The sequence below is a fragment of the Lonchura striata genome, chromosome 35 (assembly GCF_050655825.1).
Source record: "Lonchura striata isolate lonStrDom1 chromosome 35, ASM5065582v1, whole genome shotgun sequence".
Classification (NCBI taxonomy): Eukaryota; Metazoa; Chordata; class Aves; order Passeriformes; family Estrildidae; genus Lonchura; species Lonchura striata.
In genome coordinates, this window is record NC_140737.1 from 9,800,852 (window position 1) to 9,819,222 (window position 18,371).

General features: G+C 50.2%; 1 protein-coding gene across 1 annotated transcript in view; it reads left to right on the top strand.

Annotated features, from left to right (window-relative positions):
* Positions 1–18,371, top strand: part of LOC144246558 (uncharacterized) — a 215,167-nt gene that overhangs the window by 153,349 nt on the left and 43,447 nt on the right. The window contains exon 3 of the mRNA XM_085565020.1: positions 9,515–10,276. Coding sequence (XP_085421146.1) covers positions 9,515–10,276 — 762 coding nt within the window. The remainder of the gene's footprint in view (positions 1–9,514; positions 10,277–18,371) is intronic.

Below are 18,371 nucleotides of genomic sequence, written 5' to 3' on the forward strand. Positions count from 1 at the left end.
GAGGCACTGATGCCAGGTGGGGATAAAGAGAAGCCAAGTCTTGGTGCCCTGGGGCACAGCAGGGTCTGTGCCACCAAGGGCTGTGAGGAGACACCTTGTCCTGAGGCCCTGGGGCCTCCTGGCACAGCCCCAGCCAGGCTGGGCACTGTCAGCCCCTGCTCCTGCCCTCAGCATCCCCCCCTAGCCCACATCCCAGTGGCCTCAAGGATCTGCTGGAAGGAGTCCCTGGGGAGCCTTGGTCAGGAATGGCCCTGGGGGCTCCTTCATGCTCCCAGGGACTGCAGGTTTTTCAAAGGACTTTGGCTTTTCCTTTTGCCTTGGAGTCTTTGAGAGGTTTCTGCAATCATGGCCCCATTTATCTACTGTAATTAGTCCCTGGAGAGGCTTTGTACTCACAATCAGTTGGGCTCATTAATGCTTTGAGATACACAACTTTTTTCTGGTACTTTGGATTTTCCTTCCTACATTGAGTGTTTTTTGTGCCATTTTGAGTCTCTGAGAGGTTTTTGTGCAATCCTGGACTCCAATTATCTCCTCCAAGGAGGCCAAGAGGAGCCTGTGTTAAGGATGGACTTCATGGAGGCCCATTAATTCTTTGAGACACTTTTGGGTTTTCTTCTGATTTTGACACTTGGATAGGTTTGTGCAATCTTCTCTCAGGCCCTGAGGTTCCAGGTCTCAGCTCCAAATGCACCACGGGGCTCATTAGGATCAAGCAAGTCCTGACAAACCATGGCTCTGCCTTGATTTCCCTCTTGTCTGGGGCAGTTCATCAGGAAGTTTCTGTAGTGGTTTTGCTTTGCCAATTTGAGATTTCTCGGCCAATTCATCAATTAGTATGGTGGGTTTAGTGTTGGCTAATTACCAGTGCATACACTAGAATATACTTACTCATTTCCTGCTGTGAGGTAGGATTAGGAGAAAGGCAAAGTGGGCTCAAAATTTTAAAAGTGTATAAAGAAAAGTTTATTAACAGCAACTAAAAGAGTGAGTGATGAGGATCAGAACAAAACTTTCAGAACACTTCCCCTCTCTATAAAACTTGACAATGTAAAGCGACAAAATCTAAAATTTTCTGTCACTTTACCACCTCTACAATAGTCTGTCTTCAGGTCAGTTAGGGAGAGAAACTCCTCTTGTTAATGTTATGGAGGCTTATCCACAAGAAAACAGTTATCTCATGGCTTTTCATTTCCAGAAATAGCAGCTGCCTGGAATAATCTGCAATTGTGAAGTCCCTCCAATTTTTTCACAGCCGTTCCCAGAGCTGTGTTCATGAGCCTTGCCAGCTTATGGGGTATTGGTTTAAAGATGAGCTGTTTAAGAGCAAAGATTCTCTTCATCTCTTTCTGAAATCATCTTCATCTCTGGGAACAGAGGTCTTCTTCTCTCCCTGAGGACACAGGGTCTCATCACTCTGCTCTTTCTCTGTTCAAACTTCTCATGGGATCACAGCTACTACAACATTTGCTTACTTTAGCATGGAGGCCTTTGCTGAAACAAGTCATCTCCCCATACTTTTCAATGTGTTATGGGGAAAAAGAGAGTTTGAGGTATCAACGACATCCTTCTCCATAGCTTTAGCAGAGGATTTCTGCCCCAAGATCAAGGCATCTCCTCATCCCTCCCATACGGGACTCAACTTCCTCTTCCCTGCCCTTGGTGTGTCCATGCTGCTCCTCTGTGTGCCTGCCCTGTGTCCTTTTCTCTCACTGGAGGGAGGATGACAGCACTGGCAGAGTCAATATCTGCCCGGGGCTGAAGATGGTTCCGTGAGCCCGGCCGGGCTCAGTAGCCAACTTTAATTTTGGCCATGGTTCCTGGACATGAAGGCCAGTTCTTTTCCATAGGAATGAAGGGACAGATCCCCACTGTTTTAGGGGCAGATGAGAGGTGACCACAAGAGGAAAAGGCCAGCCTGAGATGGCAGGTTTTTGTCTGGGAGATACTCTTGCATATAGGGAACATTTTTGGGAGAGTACCGATTTTGGCAATGTGCATCTGAAAAGACAGATGGTTCTTTTCCATAGGAAGGAAAGCACGGAGCCGCAGTGCTCCAGGAGCTGATGAGAAGCAGCCCTTGACATCCTAATACCACCCTGACCTGTCAGGTGGCTCCTGGCAGGCCAAGCCAACCAGACCTGGTCCATGTTTCCCTTGCTTCCATGGGGCCCCACAGTGTCCCAATGGTCCCTTGCTTCCAGGAGGCCCTGAGGTGTCACAATGCCCCCTTGGTGACACCAGGCCCTGAAGGGTCGGAATGGTCTCCATGGATCCATCAGACCCCACAGAGTCATAATGGTCTCTGGGTCCATGGAGCCCCGCAGTGTCACCATGGCCCCTTGGTTCCATGGTCTCCAGTGGTGCCACAATGATCCCCTTGGTTCCATGAGGTGCCACAGTGTCACAGTGATCTCCATGGGAAGGAAAGAACCGAGCCCCAGTGTGGCAGGGGCAGCCACATTAGACCAAGGCCAGCCAGACTTGATGGTACTGGCAGATTTTGTCTGGGAACAACCCTTGGATATAGGGAATTTTAGAGGTGGAATCCCAATTTCAGACATGGACACCCAAAGTAGAAGGATGGTTCTTTTCCACAGGAAGAAAAGCACGGAACACCGGTGTTTCAGGGACAGATGAAAGGCTTCCACCAGAGGCCTAAGGCAGCCAGACTTCTCTGTCCTGGTAGCTTTTGTCTGAAAGCAACCCTTGGATATAGGGAATTTGGGAAGTGGAACCCCAGTTTCAGCCATTTCTGCATAGATAATAAGGATGGTTCTTTTCCATAGGAAGGAAAGCACAGAGCCCCAGTGTTTCAAAGGCAGAAATGAAGAGAGGTGGCTCTTGAGAGGCCAAGCCAGCCAGACCTGTTTGTTCTGGCAGCTTTTGTCATGGAGAGATCCTTGGATATATGGAATTTGGGAGAAGGTATCTCAATTTTGACCATGAACACCTTGAGAAGAAGAACAGGTCTTTTTCATTGGAAGGAAACCACTGACCCCAGTGTTTTGAAAGCAGGTGAGAGGCATCCCCAAGAGGCCAACGGCAGCCAGATCTGTCTGTCCTGGCAGATTTCACTGGGAGCAATCATTGGATGTACAGAGTTTTGGAGGTGGAATTCCAGTTCTGGCCATGGACGCCTGCTCAGGATGGATGTTTTTTTCCTATAGGAAAGAAAAGCACAAAATCCAAGTGTTCTAGAAGAAGATGAGATGTGGCCAGCCTTAGGCCAAGCCAGCCAGACCTCTCTCTCCTGACAACTTTCATCTAGGGGCTATCCTTGGACATAGAGCATTTTGGAGGTGGAATCTCAGTTCTGGCCGTGGACACCTAGACAGGAAGAAGAGTTATTTTCATTAGGAATGAAAGCACAGAGTCCCAGTGTTTCAGAGGCACATGAGTGCGAGCCCTCAGGAAGCCAAGGCCAGCCAGATTTGTGATTCCTGGCATCATTTTTCTGGGAGCTATCATTGGATATAGGGAATTCTGTAGGCAGATGCCCAATTTTGGCCATGGGTACCTGGTTGAAATGGATGTTTTCTTCCCATAATAAAGAAAAGCACATGGTCCCAGTGTTTGAAAGGCAGATGAGAGGTGGCCCCCGGGTGGCCAAGGCAGCCAGACTTGTTTCTCCTGGCAGATTTCATCTGGGAACAATCTTTGCAATATAAGCAAATTTGCAGAAGGAATCCCAATTTTGGCCCTGGGTCCCTGGAGGAGAAGGACAGTTCTCTCTCATAGGAAGTGAAGCCCAGAGACCCAGTGCTTCAGAGGAGATGAGAAGCAGCTCTAATCATACCAAGGTGTTCAGGTGGACCCCAGGAGGCCCAGACAGACAGACCTGTTCCATGTTCCCGTGGTTCTGTGGGACCACACAAAGTCACAATGGTCTCCTTGGCTCCATCAGGCCCTGGAGTGTCACAATGTTCCCTTGCTTCTGCAGTGTCACAATGGCCCCATGCTTCCATGAGGCCTTGCAGTGTCACATTGGCTTTGTGGTTCCACAAAGCCCTGATGTGTCACAATGGCCCCTCAGCTCTGTGTGCCCTCGCTGTGTCACAACGGCTCCTCTGTGACACTGCAGATGCACAAGGTCACCATGGACCCTTAGTTCCTTGTGATCACTGAATTCCACGGTGGTTTCCTTGATTCCATGAGTCCCCACAGTGCCACAATGATCCCCTTGGTTCCACAACTTCCCACAGTGTCACATCGGACCCTTGGTTCCATGAGGATCTGCAGGGTCACACAGGTTTGTGACATTTGGGACATGCTGCCCCTCACATCCCCCTGCCCCACAAACAGCCCTGAGCCACCCGTGAGGGACAGGCCCTGCTGTGCCAGGCTGGGCTCAGGGCTTGGCCTTTCTGCTTCCCCCAGCCAGCCCAGGCCTTGCTCAGCATTGCAGTTCCCTGCTCTGAGCCTTTGGATCCCTGCAATCCTGGCCTCAAGGATCTGCTCTCTCCAGTCCCTGGGGAGCCTTTGGCAGTCCCTGTCCTCAGTGGGGCCCTGTGATGCTCCAAGGGACTTGGATTTTGCTTCTGACTCCTTGAGCAGCTTCTTCAGCCTTCTCTCAGTGCCTGAGGGTCCTGGACAGGCGCCCAAATCAACTGTGGGGATCATAAAAATACAGAAAGCCCTTGGAGGCTCTTTTTCTTCCTTCAATCGTCTTCAGTGCTCCAGGCCTTGTGCAGCTGATTGGAGTCAGTCTGCAGTTCTGTTAAGGAGGAAGATTTCAAAGTACACATCATGATTTTTTTTTTCTTCAATCAAGTGAGTATTTTTTTATTTCCCAGTTTGGAGAAGAGCTGATAGAAGCATTTCCCAGGTGATCCTGACACTGAACTTCTCCAGAGGAGGTCTGGGCATGTAGAAGAATGAGCCCCCTGAGGGCTGACTCTGTTTGGACAAGCTGCTCCTCACCACCAGCCTCACCATGTCTGACATTGCTCACCTGGCACTGACATCCCTGTGCCCTGCAGCGGAACCTTGTCCCTGAGCTCTGCAGCTCCATGTCCCAGCCCATTGCACCGTGTCCCACCTGCTCTCCTCAGGGCTCTGCCTGCACACAGACCCAAGAGAAGTTTTCCTGTTGGGAAGGAAAGAATGGAAAAGCCTGAGCAGGTTTCCTGAACAACAAACCCCACTCAGGAACCACCTGCTCAGTACAGGCTGCCTGGAATGGTGTCACCTTTCTACAAGGGACAGTGTGACCAGAAATGATCACTGGAAGCAGAATTCTCTGAATCTCCCAGCTGAATTCTCTATCCCAGCCCTTTCCCTGGATCTCTGTTGCAGATGGAAGCTGCTGGTGCCAGCCTCACCTTTAACCTCTCTTTGGAATGCAAACAGATGTTCCCAGGTGCGTTAAACAGGATTTGCTCAATGTTTCTATAAATCTTTTGTGTTCCCCATGGAATGAAGGGGCCATTTTGGCACTGAGGGCATGACATGGAAGCAAGGAGTCAATTGTGACCCTGGGGTCCCATGGAACCAAGGGGCCACGGTGACACAACAGGGCCACGTGGATCCAGTGGTCCATTGTGACACTGTGGATCCAAGGAGACCATGGAGACACCCCCAGAACCTCATGGAACCAAGGAGTCCAAGGTGACCCAGCGGGGCTGCATGGAGCCAATGGTCCATGGTGACACTGCCCATCCAAGGAGGCCATTTGGATACTGTGGAAGCTCATGGAGCGAGGTAAGTAATTGTGACACTGAAGAACTTCATGACACCAAATATCCATGGGGACACAGCAGGGCATCATGGAACCCAGGAACTACTGTTGACAGTGTGGAAACTCCTGGAACCAGGGGCTGTTGTGGCACTGCAGCACCAACACAGCTGCTGCACCTTGTCCCCTGTCCTGCACAGCTCCTTGGGAGGCACGGCAGGAGCAGCACCCTGGGAACCTTGGGAATGCCCTTCTGGGATCCATGGCACACACTCCCAGGGGCTGGAATTCCAGTTCCCAGCCAGGAAAATATGTTCCTGCCCTTGAAGGAAAAGCTCTTATGAAGGAGCCAAAAGCCAAGTAGAGCAGGATCCTACAGTGACATTTCACTGCCAGCCTTCCTAACTTCACCCATGGTTGTCGTAGCTCATGGATTGGGAATGAAATCAGGGCAGGGTCTTTGGTGGGAGCTGCCCTGGGTCAAAGGAGACACTGAGAGAGAAACAGAGCAGGCTAAGGAAGGCAGGAGAGAAAGGAGGTGTTTTAGTTTGGAAAGTCAGGTGTCTTCTAAGGAAGGCAGGACCCTCCCCTGAAATGGAAAAATGTAGAATCTTTCAGAATTGTTATAAATTTGAAATTAAGGGGGCCTGTCAGGTAAAAAAATATGGGAGCAGGAATAACAGTTTTTTATTAGGGAAGAAAATAGAACTATAAAATAAACAATGCAGTAAACTAAAACAACAATGACAGAGTGAGAATACAATGTGACTCCCTGTTGGACAGGGTGTTGGCTGGAGTCCAATGGGAACTGTGGGTGCAGTCCTCCAGGAGTGTTAGGTGTGGTTCTGTTGGAGAAGTGATCCTGTAGGAATGGGTGTCTTCTTCTGAAGAGGAAGAGGCAGCTGTTCCTCTGAGAAATCCAGCCCAGAAAAAGCTGTGTTGGTGGGCCAGAATCTCAAGACTAGATGCAGGTAGGAATGCTTGGCTCCTCCCTCTGGGCGGAACATCTCACAATGGGATGTTACAGTTCTTATCAGTCATGCAGTGACATTCAATAGCCCATTATCAGCAGATGTCTCCCCTGAGGGAGGATTGATTGTGGAAGAGATAAGGAAAAACTGCCCACTTAACACAGGATAACTGCCATACAGATGGCAAATAGAACACATCTTGCTTTTCAGTCAGGGACAGGAGGACACAAACACAATCAGCTGAGAAGGCAGCACTCTGAAAAGCAAACCAGAACTGACAGAAAATGAATGGGACAGAAATCAGTAATCCTGAAAGCTTTATTTATTATCAAAATAAATGACACCCACCCGTCCCCACACAATCCTGATCCCACGCCCTCAAATTTGGATCTCACTTCTCCTGATCACCTTCCAACCCCATCTCATCCTGGAGGCTGAGGAATTGAGTAATTTTGGCATGGGAGTGAGGTGGGAACCAGCCATTTTGAGGTGGGATTGAGTCATTTTCGGTGACAGACAAATCCACCTTGGCTTTTAGAGCGCAAAAATATGGAGAATACTCCCAGATAACCCCCAAGAACCCACAAATCCTCCAGAATATGTTACCAAACTGTAAATTCCACCTCAAATACCTCTTAAATGGTGGGACTTTTGACATCTCTGGTCAATACTCTTTTTAGGCATTTTTCAGGTGTTTTTAAATGATAAAGACAAATCAGAAGAAAATTAGAGCCAAACCAAAACCCAAGACCCCTTGAGCATCCCCTGAGCACTGGACAAAACAAATTCAGCAGAAATCAAATTTAACCCTCTATAAAATGCCTTGAGGAAGTTTTGCTCTTCCCACAAGTCACTTCTGATGGAAACACAAACAAATCCCAAATATTAATAGACCAACAACAGAAGCAATTCTGTGGTAATTCCAAATTTCATCAGTTCCAGCACAGCTCCAGCTCAGATGCTGGCAGGTTCCAAAAAACAAAACATTGAAATTTGTCCCAATACAGATTATTAAAAGGAAGGGAACAGTCTGTGTGGCTGTCACAAAGGTGACAGGGATGAAGAAAATAATGATTCTCCCCCCAATCTTGTGAATTCAGGAGTTATTTCGGAATAACTTGAGCTGGGCTTCTTGTAGGACTTTAGTAGCCTTGTGTTTCTCACCTTGGGGTGAATGATCCTTGTCAGTCTCGCTGGTATCATTTGTTCCCTTTCCTCCAGTGATTTTAACAGACTTTTCAAAGCAGGAAAACAAAATATTTTCTTTACCCTGGCCACCCACAGCTTCCACTTTCCTCATAAGTTCTCCCAAAAGTTGCTCAGAGGAAGCTGCATCGAAGTTTCCAAGAGTTCCTTCGGAAAGAAGCAGAACCTCTGCAGAGGAGGGAACCAGGCTGTTGTCAAAGACACTTGGGGTCAGCCAACAGTGCCCTGAACTCACTGTGCAAAGTAATATTGCAGTTTGGTTAATAAAATTGTTAGAGAGATGCCCCTGCCCCAAATAAGGTGCTAACAACACCAAATCCAAAGTGAATTTTACTGACCAGTAAATGTGAGGTAGAGAGAGATGGAAAGGAAGAGAAAAGGGGAGAAAGCAAGGGAGTGACAGGGACAGAGATCTCCCCTGGTGCAGGGCAAGTGTGACATTGTCCCCTGTGTGCGTGGCCTTCCCAGGGTGGGGGTTTTACACCGGAGCCAGTTTGGGTAAGGGGGGTGGTGTTCACCCCCCACCCCGAGCAGGGATTGCCTCACTGTTTCAGGTTACAGTGTCAGATGTAACCAAAAGTGTTTTCAGTCCCCATCTCCATAAACTGTTATCAACAGGTGGGGCAGTGTTCTTTATCTCTTCCATGGCTCAGCCCTGATAACACCCTCCAGGGGCCATCTTCTGTTAATGGGCCATTGAGTGTCACTGCAGCACCGATAAAATTACATCATCCCATTGTGGGATGCTCCGCCCAGGGAGAGGAACCAAGCATTCCTGCCTGGATATAATCTCACCCTTGCAACACCACGATCACCTTGCCTACTGGATTCCCAGAGGACAAGAGCTCCATAAGCACCACTGGACCTTCAGAGGAAGACCAGACCCTTCTACAGGATCGCCACTTTGACAGAATCACGTTCATCACTCCAGCCGGACTGCGGCCACCATTTCATCAGACTGCTACCACCACCCTGAGCAACGGGGCGTCAGGTTATATCCTGACTCTGTGAGTTTAAACCAGTGTTTCTGCATCATTGCCTTGATCTTAATTATCTTATTCGATTGTCCTTCTGGCTTAGACTGTCCCCCTGGTTTGCCTTCCAACCAGTAACAAACTCACTGTGCTCATCCCTTGTTTTCCTCCCAAAACAGGATTTCCCGTACCCAAACATTCGCCAGATGGAGGAGAAGGTTGCAAGGAAAAGGAAGATGCCCTGGGACACCAAGGCAGGTGAGGAGGAAGTCAGTGCCCCTTTCCCCCTCTCTCCTGCCCCATCTCCCAGCTCAGCCTGGCTCCCAGCTGCAGGACAGCCCCACTGCCGTTGCCCTCCTGCTGGGGACGCACTGTGGGGGATCTCCTTGCCATTCCATCTGGCACGGAGGCAAATCCCACCTACTCCTTGTCCTTCCTCCCCCAGACAAGGAGAAGAAGATAAAGACCAGGGAGGATAAATCTCCGCAGCAGAACCTCTTGGAAGAGGCCATTTTGAGCAGCTCCATGGTGCAGGAATACAACAGTGAGGAAAAGCCCCAGAGATGCCACAGGAGGAGGGGCTGCAAGGCCAGCCCAGGGTGTTCTGAGGAGGAAAGTCCCACTCTGTGCCGGGAAGGTGGGCAGAGATTCAGCCAGAGCTCGGAGCTGGTGGTGCCTGAGCAGCATCATGATGGGGAGAAGCCCTACAAGTGCTTGGAGTGTGGGAAGAGCTTCAGGAGGAGCAACAACCTGATCCACCACCGGGTGATCCACACTGGGGAATGGGCCTACGAGTGTGGGGAGTGTGGGAAGGGCTTCAGGTGCAGCTCTGCCCTTGTCACCCACCAACGCATCCACCCTGGGGAGAGGCCCTATGAGTGTCCCAAGTGTCAGAAAGGGTTTCACACCAGCTCCACTCTCCTCCTGCACCAGTGGCTTCACACGGATGAGAGGCCCTTCTGCTGCCCGGACTGTGGGAAGGGATTCAAGCGCAACTCCACCCTCGTCACCCACAGGTGCATCCACACCAGGGAGAGGCCCTATGAGTGCGGGGAATGTGGGATGAGCTACAGCACAAGATCCAACTTGATCCGCCACCAGATCATCCACACTGGGCAAAGGCCATACAAGTGTGAGCAATGTGGGAAGGGCTTCAGCCAGAGGTCCAACCTCATCATCCACCAAATGATCCACCCTGGGGAGAGGCCCTATGAGTGTCCTGAGTGTCAGAAAAAGTTTAAGACCAGCTCTAATCTCCTCTGCCATCAGCGGATTCACATGGATGAGAGGCCCTTCCGCTGCCCCGACTGCGGGAAGGGCTTCAAGTACAACTCCTCCCTTGTCAAGCACCGGCGCATCCACACTGGGGAGAGGCCCTACGAGTGTCCCCGGTGTGGGAAGAGCTTCACCCAGAGCTCTCACTTGACCAAACACCAACGGAGGCACTAGTAAGGGAAGCCTGGTGAGTCCCCCAACTGCATGAAGAGCTTTGTACACTGCTCCAGCCTTATCCCCCATGGGAAGACCCATGCTGTGCACAGGCCTGGTGACCCACATTCGCTGTGATCCATGTTGGGAAGACACCTGACTGGTCATCTTTTTGGTTTGGCCTTAACGTTCTTCAGATATGTCTTTATCAATTAAAACACCTGAAATAGGACTGAAAATAAAGTAATTATTCAGATATTCCCAAAGTCCAACCCTTTAACAGGTATTTGAGATTAAATTTATAGTCTGGGGACATATTCTGAAGGATTTGTGGGTTCTTGGGGGATTTCAGGCTGTGTTCTCCACATCTTTGCACTCCTGAAGACAAGATGGATTGATCTGTCACCTCAAAATGACTCAGCCTCACTGAAAACACCTCAATCTTACCCCAAAAGAGCTCAATACCACATCAAAATGGCTTGTTTCCGCCTCAAAAAACTATAACCCATGACAAAATACCCAATTCCACAACCTCCAGGGTGAGATGGGGTAGGAGGGAAATTGGAAGAAGTGGGATCCAAATGTAAAGGGTGTAGGATCATGATTGTGTGCAGCTGGGTGTATGGGATATATTTTGAAAGTAAATAAAACATTCAAAATTATTGCTTCCTGTCCCATTAATTTTCAGTCAGTTCTGTTTTGCTTTTCAGAATGACACCTTCTCAGTTGATTGTATTTGTGTCCTCCTGTCTCTCCTGCCTTCCTTTGCCTGCTCTGTTTCTCTCTCAGTGTCCCCTTTGACCCAGGGCAGCTCCCACCAAAGACCCTGCCCTGATTTCATTCCCAATCCATGAACTCCAACCACCATGGGTGAAGTTAGGAAGGCTGGCAGTGAATGTCACTGTAGGATCTTGCTCCACTTGGCTTTTGACTCTTTCACAAGAGCTTTGCCTTCAAGAGCAGGAACATCTTTTCCTGGCTGGGAACTGTAATTCCATGCCCAAGGAGTGTGTGCCATGGATCCCAGAGGGGCATTCCCAAGGTTCCCAGGGTGCTGCTCCTGCCGTGCCTCCCAAGGAGCTGTGCAGGGCAGGGGACAAGGTGCAGCAGCTGTGTTGGTTCTGCAGTGCCGCAACAGCCCCTGGTTCCAGGAGTTTCCACACTGTCAACAGTAGTTCCTGGGTTCCATGATGCCCTGCTGTGTCCCCATGGATATTTGGTGTCATGAAGTTCTTCAGTGTCACAATTACTTACCTCGCTCCATGAGCTTCCACAGTATCCAAATGGCCTCCTTGGATGGGCAGTGTCACCATGGACCATTGGCTCCATGCAGCCCCGCTGGGTCACCTTGGACTCCTTGGTTCCATGAGGTTCTGGGGGTGTCTCCATGGTCTCCTTGGATCCACAGTGTCACAATGGACCACTGGATCCACGTGGCCATGCTGTGTCACCATGGCACTTTGGTTCCATGGGACCCCAGGGTCACAATTGACTCCTTGCTTCCACGTCACCCACTCAGTGCCAAAATGGCCCCTTTGTTCCATGAGGAACACAAAAGATTTATAGAAACATTGAGCAAATCCTGTTTAACGCACCTGGGAACATCTGTTTGCATTCCAAAGAGAGGTAAAAGGTGAGGCTGGCACCAGCAGCTTCCATCTGCAACAGAGATCCAGGGAATGGGCCAGGACAGAGAATTCAGCTGGGAGACTCAGAGAATTTTGCTTTCAGAGATCATTTCTGGTCACACTGTCCCTTGTAGAAAGGTGACACCACTCCAGGCAGCCTGTACTGAGCAGGTGGCTCCTGAGTGGGGTTTGTTGTTCAGGAAACCTGCTCAGGCTTTTGCATTCTTTCTTTCCCAACAGGAAAACTTCTCCTGGGCCTGTGTGCAGGCAGAGCCCTGAGGAGAGTAGGTGGGACACGGTGCAATGGGCTGGGACATGGAGCTGCAGAGCTCAGGGACAAGGTTCTGCTGCAGGGCACAGGGATGTCAGTGCCAGGTGGGCGATGTCAGACATGGTGAGGCTGGGGGTGAGGAGCAGCTTGTCCAAACAGGGTCAGCCCTCAGGGGGCTCATTCTTCTACATGCCCAGACCTCCTCTGGAGAAGTTCAGTGTCAAGATCACCTGGGGAATGCTTCTATCCGCTCTTCTCCAAACTGGGAAATAAAAAACCCCACTCATTTGATTGAAGAATAAAAGGTCATGAGGTGCACGTGGAAATCTTCCTCCTTAACAGAACTCCAGACTGACTCCAGTCAGCTGCACAAGCCCTGGAGGCTTGCAGACAATTGAATAAAGACAAAGCACCCGTGAGGGCTTTCTGTATTTTTATGATCCCCACTGTGGTTTTGGGACGGAGTCCAGGACCCTCAGGCACTGAGAGAAGGCTGAAGAAGCTGCTCAAGGAGTCAGGATCAAAACTCAAAGTGACCTGGAGCATCACACGGCCCCACTGAGGGCAGGGACTGCCAAAGGCTCCCAGGTTGTGGGAACTCAAAATGTCCCTCAGATATTTTTAGAGGTTCCAGGCCTTGGTCAGAAGCATTTTTGACCCTGGCAGACAGCTGGAAACAGCTGTGATTTTGTGTTTGAACCATGGAATGAATTACCAAATTTGAAGGTGGAACAAGCAGTCACAAAAGGTTAGATAGAATAGTAAAAGTAGTTACAAAGTAGAGGGGAAATTTTTGTTAGTATTGTACAGAGGGGTTTTAGCACATGTACAGGGGCGGGGTTTTCTATTGTACATGGGGGTCAGAAGTTCTAAGATGGACGAAAGTGGGCTGATCCCATTCTTCCTCCTTCTTCTTCCTTGCCTCCATGTTCTTGGTGATGTTGGCACTCACAGGTTGGTTTAGAGTAGAAAAGCACTTGGTAATATATGTAGTAGGTATCGGGGAATAACTGTAAACATGTAATACATAATATATCTCATAAAAGATAGCAGCAGCCCTGGGCTGGTAGAGAGAAGAAGACACCAGACAGTCAGGGTGTCAGGAGTGTGTGCGTCTCTACCCAGGCCGCTGATCAAAGGGCCGCAGCCCAAGAACATAATCTGTTAGATAACTAGCAATAAATCCTCTTGAGACCAAACAACAAGAGGCTGCAGAGTATTTCTTTGGACGCACGGGTTGGAGGAGAAGCTTTACCACCACACGAGACCCCAAACCAAACCCGGGGTTCTCACATCTGGCGTCCCTTTGCGGGCATCAGCAAGAAGACCGAAAAGAAACATCAAACAACCTCCAATCTGCATTAGCGGAGAAGAAAAAAAAGAGAAGAGCAGAGCACACACACTCGCAGCAAATTCCAAGAAGAGAGGGAGCAGACAGCTCGAGATAAGAACCTGACCTTCACTGAAACAACTCGTCTCGGGGACTTTCCAGGGAGGAGATGACCCAGAAGCGCACCTGGGATCTCTCACCTGTGACCTGCTGGACGGTGATCAGTGCTATCTCCGGACTGACCTCGAGCCGACACAGCTTTTGGTGAGAACGGTCAAAATTAAGAACATGGGGGGGGAATTCTCCCAAGAGGAAAAAGAAATAGTATCTGCCTTCCAGGGCATCATCTCTGCCCATCCGGTGGAGATTGCTCAAAAGGAGATGAAAGATTTATTATTGTGGGTGAGGTGTAACTTCCCACACTCAGATCCAGATTTATCGTTTGAGCCAAATTTTTGGCAGGAAATTAATAAGCAATTATATTATCAGGCTATAAGAAATAATAAGCTTGCCGCAAAACTTTTACCTTCAGCAAGAACAGTTTTAGAGTCACTCTCACAACACGGCAGCTCAAGCCAGGCAGCTACGGCTCCTGGTGATAAACCGGGGGGGGGACAGTCCAGCCAGCAGCTTGGGACAGCCCCTCTCACCACAGACACAGGACAGGCAGGATTGCTTCCTGTGGAACATCGCGTCCCGTGTCCCTGGGCTCTCACTGTTCCTCAGTTTCCCAAGAGTCCCTAAGCTCCTCCGATGCAGAAATTCCCCAGACAGAGGCAGGCGAGCCAGGCACAGCCGCGACCCTCGGTGGGAGGAAGACATTGCCCAAGTCCAAACTCATGGCAGGGGTGGCAGCGGTGGCGGCTCCGGTGGGGGAAGGTGCGAACGTGAGTGCAGAGCAGGGGGAGGAGGGAGAGGAAAGCGCCTCCACATCTGCGCAGGCTGGGAGTTCAAAACAGCCCGCGCAGAAAGCGAGGCCGGGGAGAGCGGCGGGGCCGGGACGGATCGGGGCGAAAGCGGAGGGTGCGAGTGCGGCGGTGGTACGCTCGGAGTGCCCGGGGACGCGTTCGGTGTCGAGAATCCGTGAGGCCGCAGAAGCGGCCGCCCAAAGGGTGCGGGAACTTGGCTCCCTGACCGCGGCAGCCCGGGCTGCTGAGAAAGCGGCAGAGGGACAGCGGGAGGCGTTCCTCACTGCAGCTCAGGCGGCGGGCACGTGTGTGAAGGTCGAGCAAAACCCGACAGCCACGGGTGGAGGGGATTTCTCACATTTCGAACGCGCGGGACGGGCACACGGGGTGGAGCCGGCGCGCGCGGGCTGTGGATGCTGGCATGGAGCCAGGAGACAGGCAAAGCGAGACGGAGACATCAGGGCCGGAATGGGAACAGGAGGGTGGTTGTGTCAGCCTTGTGGGGGACGGCAGTGGCTCTGATTTGGAGGCGGTGCGGGGCGGAGCAAGGCCAAAGCATAGCTGGGGTCGGAGCAGGAGCGATCACTCCCCTGAGATGACGCAGGCAGGGATGGGGCGCGGCCAGGAGGTAAACATTCCTCAGGGCACCGCTCCATCACAGTTCCCATGGCAACAGACAGCCCAAGCCCACAGTCAAACCCTGTCTGCTTCTGACATGACCAAATTAGAACAGTTGTTACAACAAGAGTCAGTTTCACCCACTGCAAGTATTGCAAACGTGAATCAGTTATTAGGAGAAATGCTCAAAGGTTTATCAGGAATTAGTGCGGGATTTGCAAATGTAAATCAGTTGACAGAAGAGATGCTCAAATGTTTATCGAAGTGCAGATTGAAGAGCAGAGTGCGGTTCCCACCTCAGCTGGTCAGGCGGCAGCGCCATCTAGCGGCGGAACCACAACATTGCAACAGGCGGCACAGAACTTGTCGAGGCACTGCGCCACCCAGTGGTGGGACTGTGACATTGCAGGACTTTTTTCCAGTTTCTTATAAGAAAAACTCCAGGGTGAAAAAGGTCACATCTGCACGGCAGCAGGAACCTCCACTGACACCAGAACAGTGCGGGACTCAGGACACTTCTGCTGAGGCGCAGCAACGGGATGAAACGATACGCATCACCGCTTTGAAAGGTGTCCCAGCTTGGACAATTCCAAAATCAAGGTCTGCCAAACTTTCGGGGCAGGGAGAGTCAATTTTAATATCAAAGGTGGTTGTTGAATTTCTTTTACGATATTTAAGCACAGCCTTGGAGTCACAGCCAGAACTGTTGGTTCATCTTCCAAAAATTTTCCAAATAACGCAAGGCAGTCGTGTGTTCTCCTCCACAGCAGATGCTTCACTTTTCTCCAGAGACTTCCAGCCTTCATCTTCGCAGATGCTGCAGACACCGTTAGTATCGGTGAGTGCTGCTGCACCAGAGCTGCAGCCACAACAGATGACTCCACTCTACAGGCAAGTACCCACTGAATTTACAGCTTTGCAGAGCGCAAAAGTGGACTGGCAGGACATTCGAGCAGAGTTGGAGAAAGAGAAAGGTTTATTGCAGGGCTCGGGAAACATAATAATGCCGGTGAGCTATGACGCTCAGGGCCAAAACCCGAGATGGGAACGCCTGGACCGTGGAGCAATCAAAGATTTAGCTAAGGCCATTAGGGACAATGGGTTGTCATCACCATATTTCAAGCAGATGTTAAAAAGCATTTTTGGCATGTATGATTTAACACCATACGATCCTAAATATCTTGCAACATCAGTTCTTACAGACACCCAAGCTCTTGTGTGGCAGAAGGTGTGGAGGAGATCCCTGGAGGAGCTGAGAGCCAGATACCAGGGTGGGCCAAATGCAAACCTCACCATGGTGCAGCTTGCTGGTGATCCTCCTGAGGACGATCCAACTCAACAGGCAGTGAGACTCCTGTGTCACGTGCTCAGCGACATCAAAGAGGCAGCATGGAGGGCAATTCTTCAGATTGCTCCAGCGGGGGTCCAGGACACCATCTACACCGAGATCAAACAGGGTCCTTTGGAGCCGTTTTCTTCATTTGTGGATCGTCTTTCTCAGGCGGTGGAGCGGCAGGTGACCGAGGAGGGAGCAAAACCACACCTGGTCAAAAGCCTCGTGTTCTCCAATGCCAATCCAGAGTGCAGATGGATCATCAGAATGATGCGCATCAGGCCACCTTGGCAGACATGATCAAGGCTTGCAGCAAGGTGGGGACACCACAACATGTTGCTTCCATCATGGAGGAACACTTGGGGGATCAAATTGAAAAACGTGTTAGGGAAGTTCTTGCAAATTATACAAAGGGCAACTCCAATGCAGAGAGACAGTGCTTTGGGTGTGGGGCACAAGGACATATTAAAAGGAACTTCCCACAACTTGCAAAGCCCAACAAACCACCAGACCTTTGCCCTCGATGCAGGAGAGGGAAACATCTCACAAGTGAGTGTCACTCACAGACAGATATGGATGGGAAACTTCTTCCTATTCCGGGAAACGGGAAAAAGCGCGAATCAACGCTAGCGCTCTCAGACACAAATCCTGGCAGTGACACAGAACCAGCAGGGACAATCCTCGGGGAGCAACAAACAGAACCCCTCAGCAGAGCAATCTCCAAAATCCCCAGCGACCCAGACTTGGTACCACCCAGATTCCAATGCATCTTGGCAACCTCCAAGTTGACGTGTCTTTTGGACAATAGCCATGCAGTGATACCTACAGGTGTCACAGGGACTTCTTGGAAAAGGCAGGACTTTTTAAAAATGGCCAGGGACAGGAGCAGTATCCTTGGACTTGTTGTTTATCCATCTTTGATTTCAGCAAACCATAATGAGGAGTTGATGGTCACGGCAAAAGCCTTGCGACCACCTCTGACAATTCCACAAAACACATCGATTGCTCGAGCTATGGCTCTGCCATCTCACCCAGAAAGGCAAGCCATGCCGGTGTTCAACAAACGGGACTCTTTTCCTGGTGATCAAGCAGAGGTGCATGCATCTTGGGTGAAACATTTGAGCCGGGATCGGCCCATTGTTACTTGTCAGTTGACTTGTAACAAGAAGACAATTGCTATTACAGGGATGCTCGACACAGGAGCGGATGTTACAGTTATTTCATACATTTTTTGGCCTTGGGAATGGGACTTGGTTGCACCTTTGGGTTCTCTCACAGGCATAGGGGGGAGTTCCCTGTGCATGCAGAGTGAGAACGCAATTGTTGTCACAGGCCCAGGAAAAAAGACAGCAGTTATCCGTCCTTTCATCATGCAAAAGCCCATCACAGTATGGGGAAGGGACCTTTTGGCACAATGGGGACTGAAATTAGAATTGGATTTTTAACAGGGGTCACTGTGGCACTTTGAAACTGACCTGGAAAACAAATGATCCTGTTTGGGTGGATCAGTGGCGCCTGGAGTGGAAAAAATTGAGTGCATTGAAAAAGTTGGTCCAGGAACAGCTGCAGAAGGGACACATCAAACCAACAGACAGCCCATGGAATTCCCCAGTGTTTGTCATTCACAAGAAAACTTCAGGGTCTTGGAGACTGCTTTATGATCTCAGGAAAATCAACGAGGTCATCAGGACATGGGGCCACTGCAGCTTGGGCTTCCATCTCTCTCGATGATCCAGAGGGACTGGTCGCTTGTGATCATTGATCTCAAGGACTGTTTTTTCAGCATTCCACTTCATCCAGATGATGCTTCACGCTTTGCATTTTCTGTCCCAAGCATCAACAGAGAAGAACCTTTGCAGAGATACCACTGGACGGTTCTTCCTCAGGGACTCAAAAATTCTCCAAGCATTTGCCAATGGTACGTGGCCCAAGCTTTGCATCCAGCATGAGAAAAACATCCAAAACCAAAAATTATCCATTATATGGATGATTTTCTCATTGCAGCACCAACAAAACAGGAGGAGCAA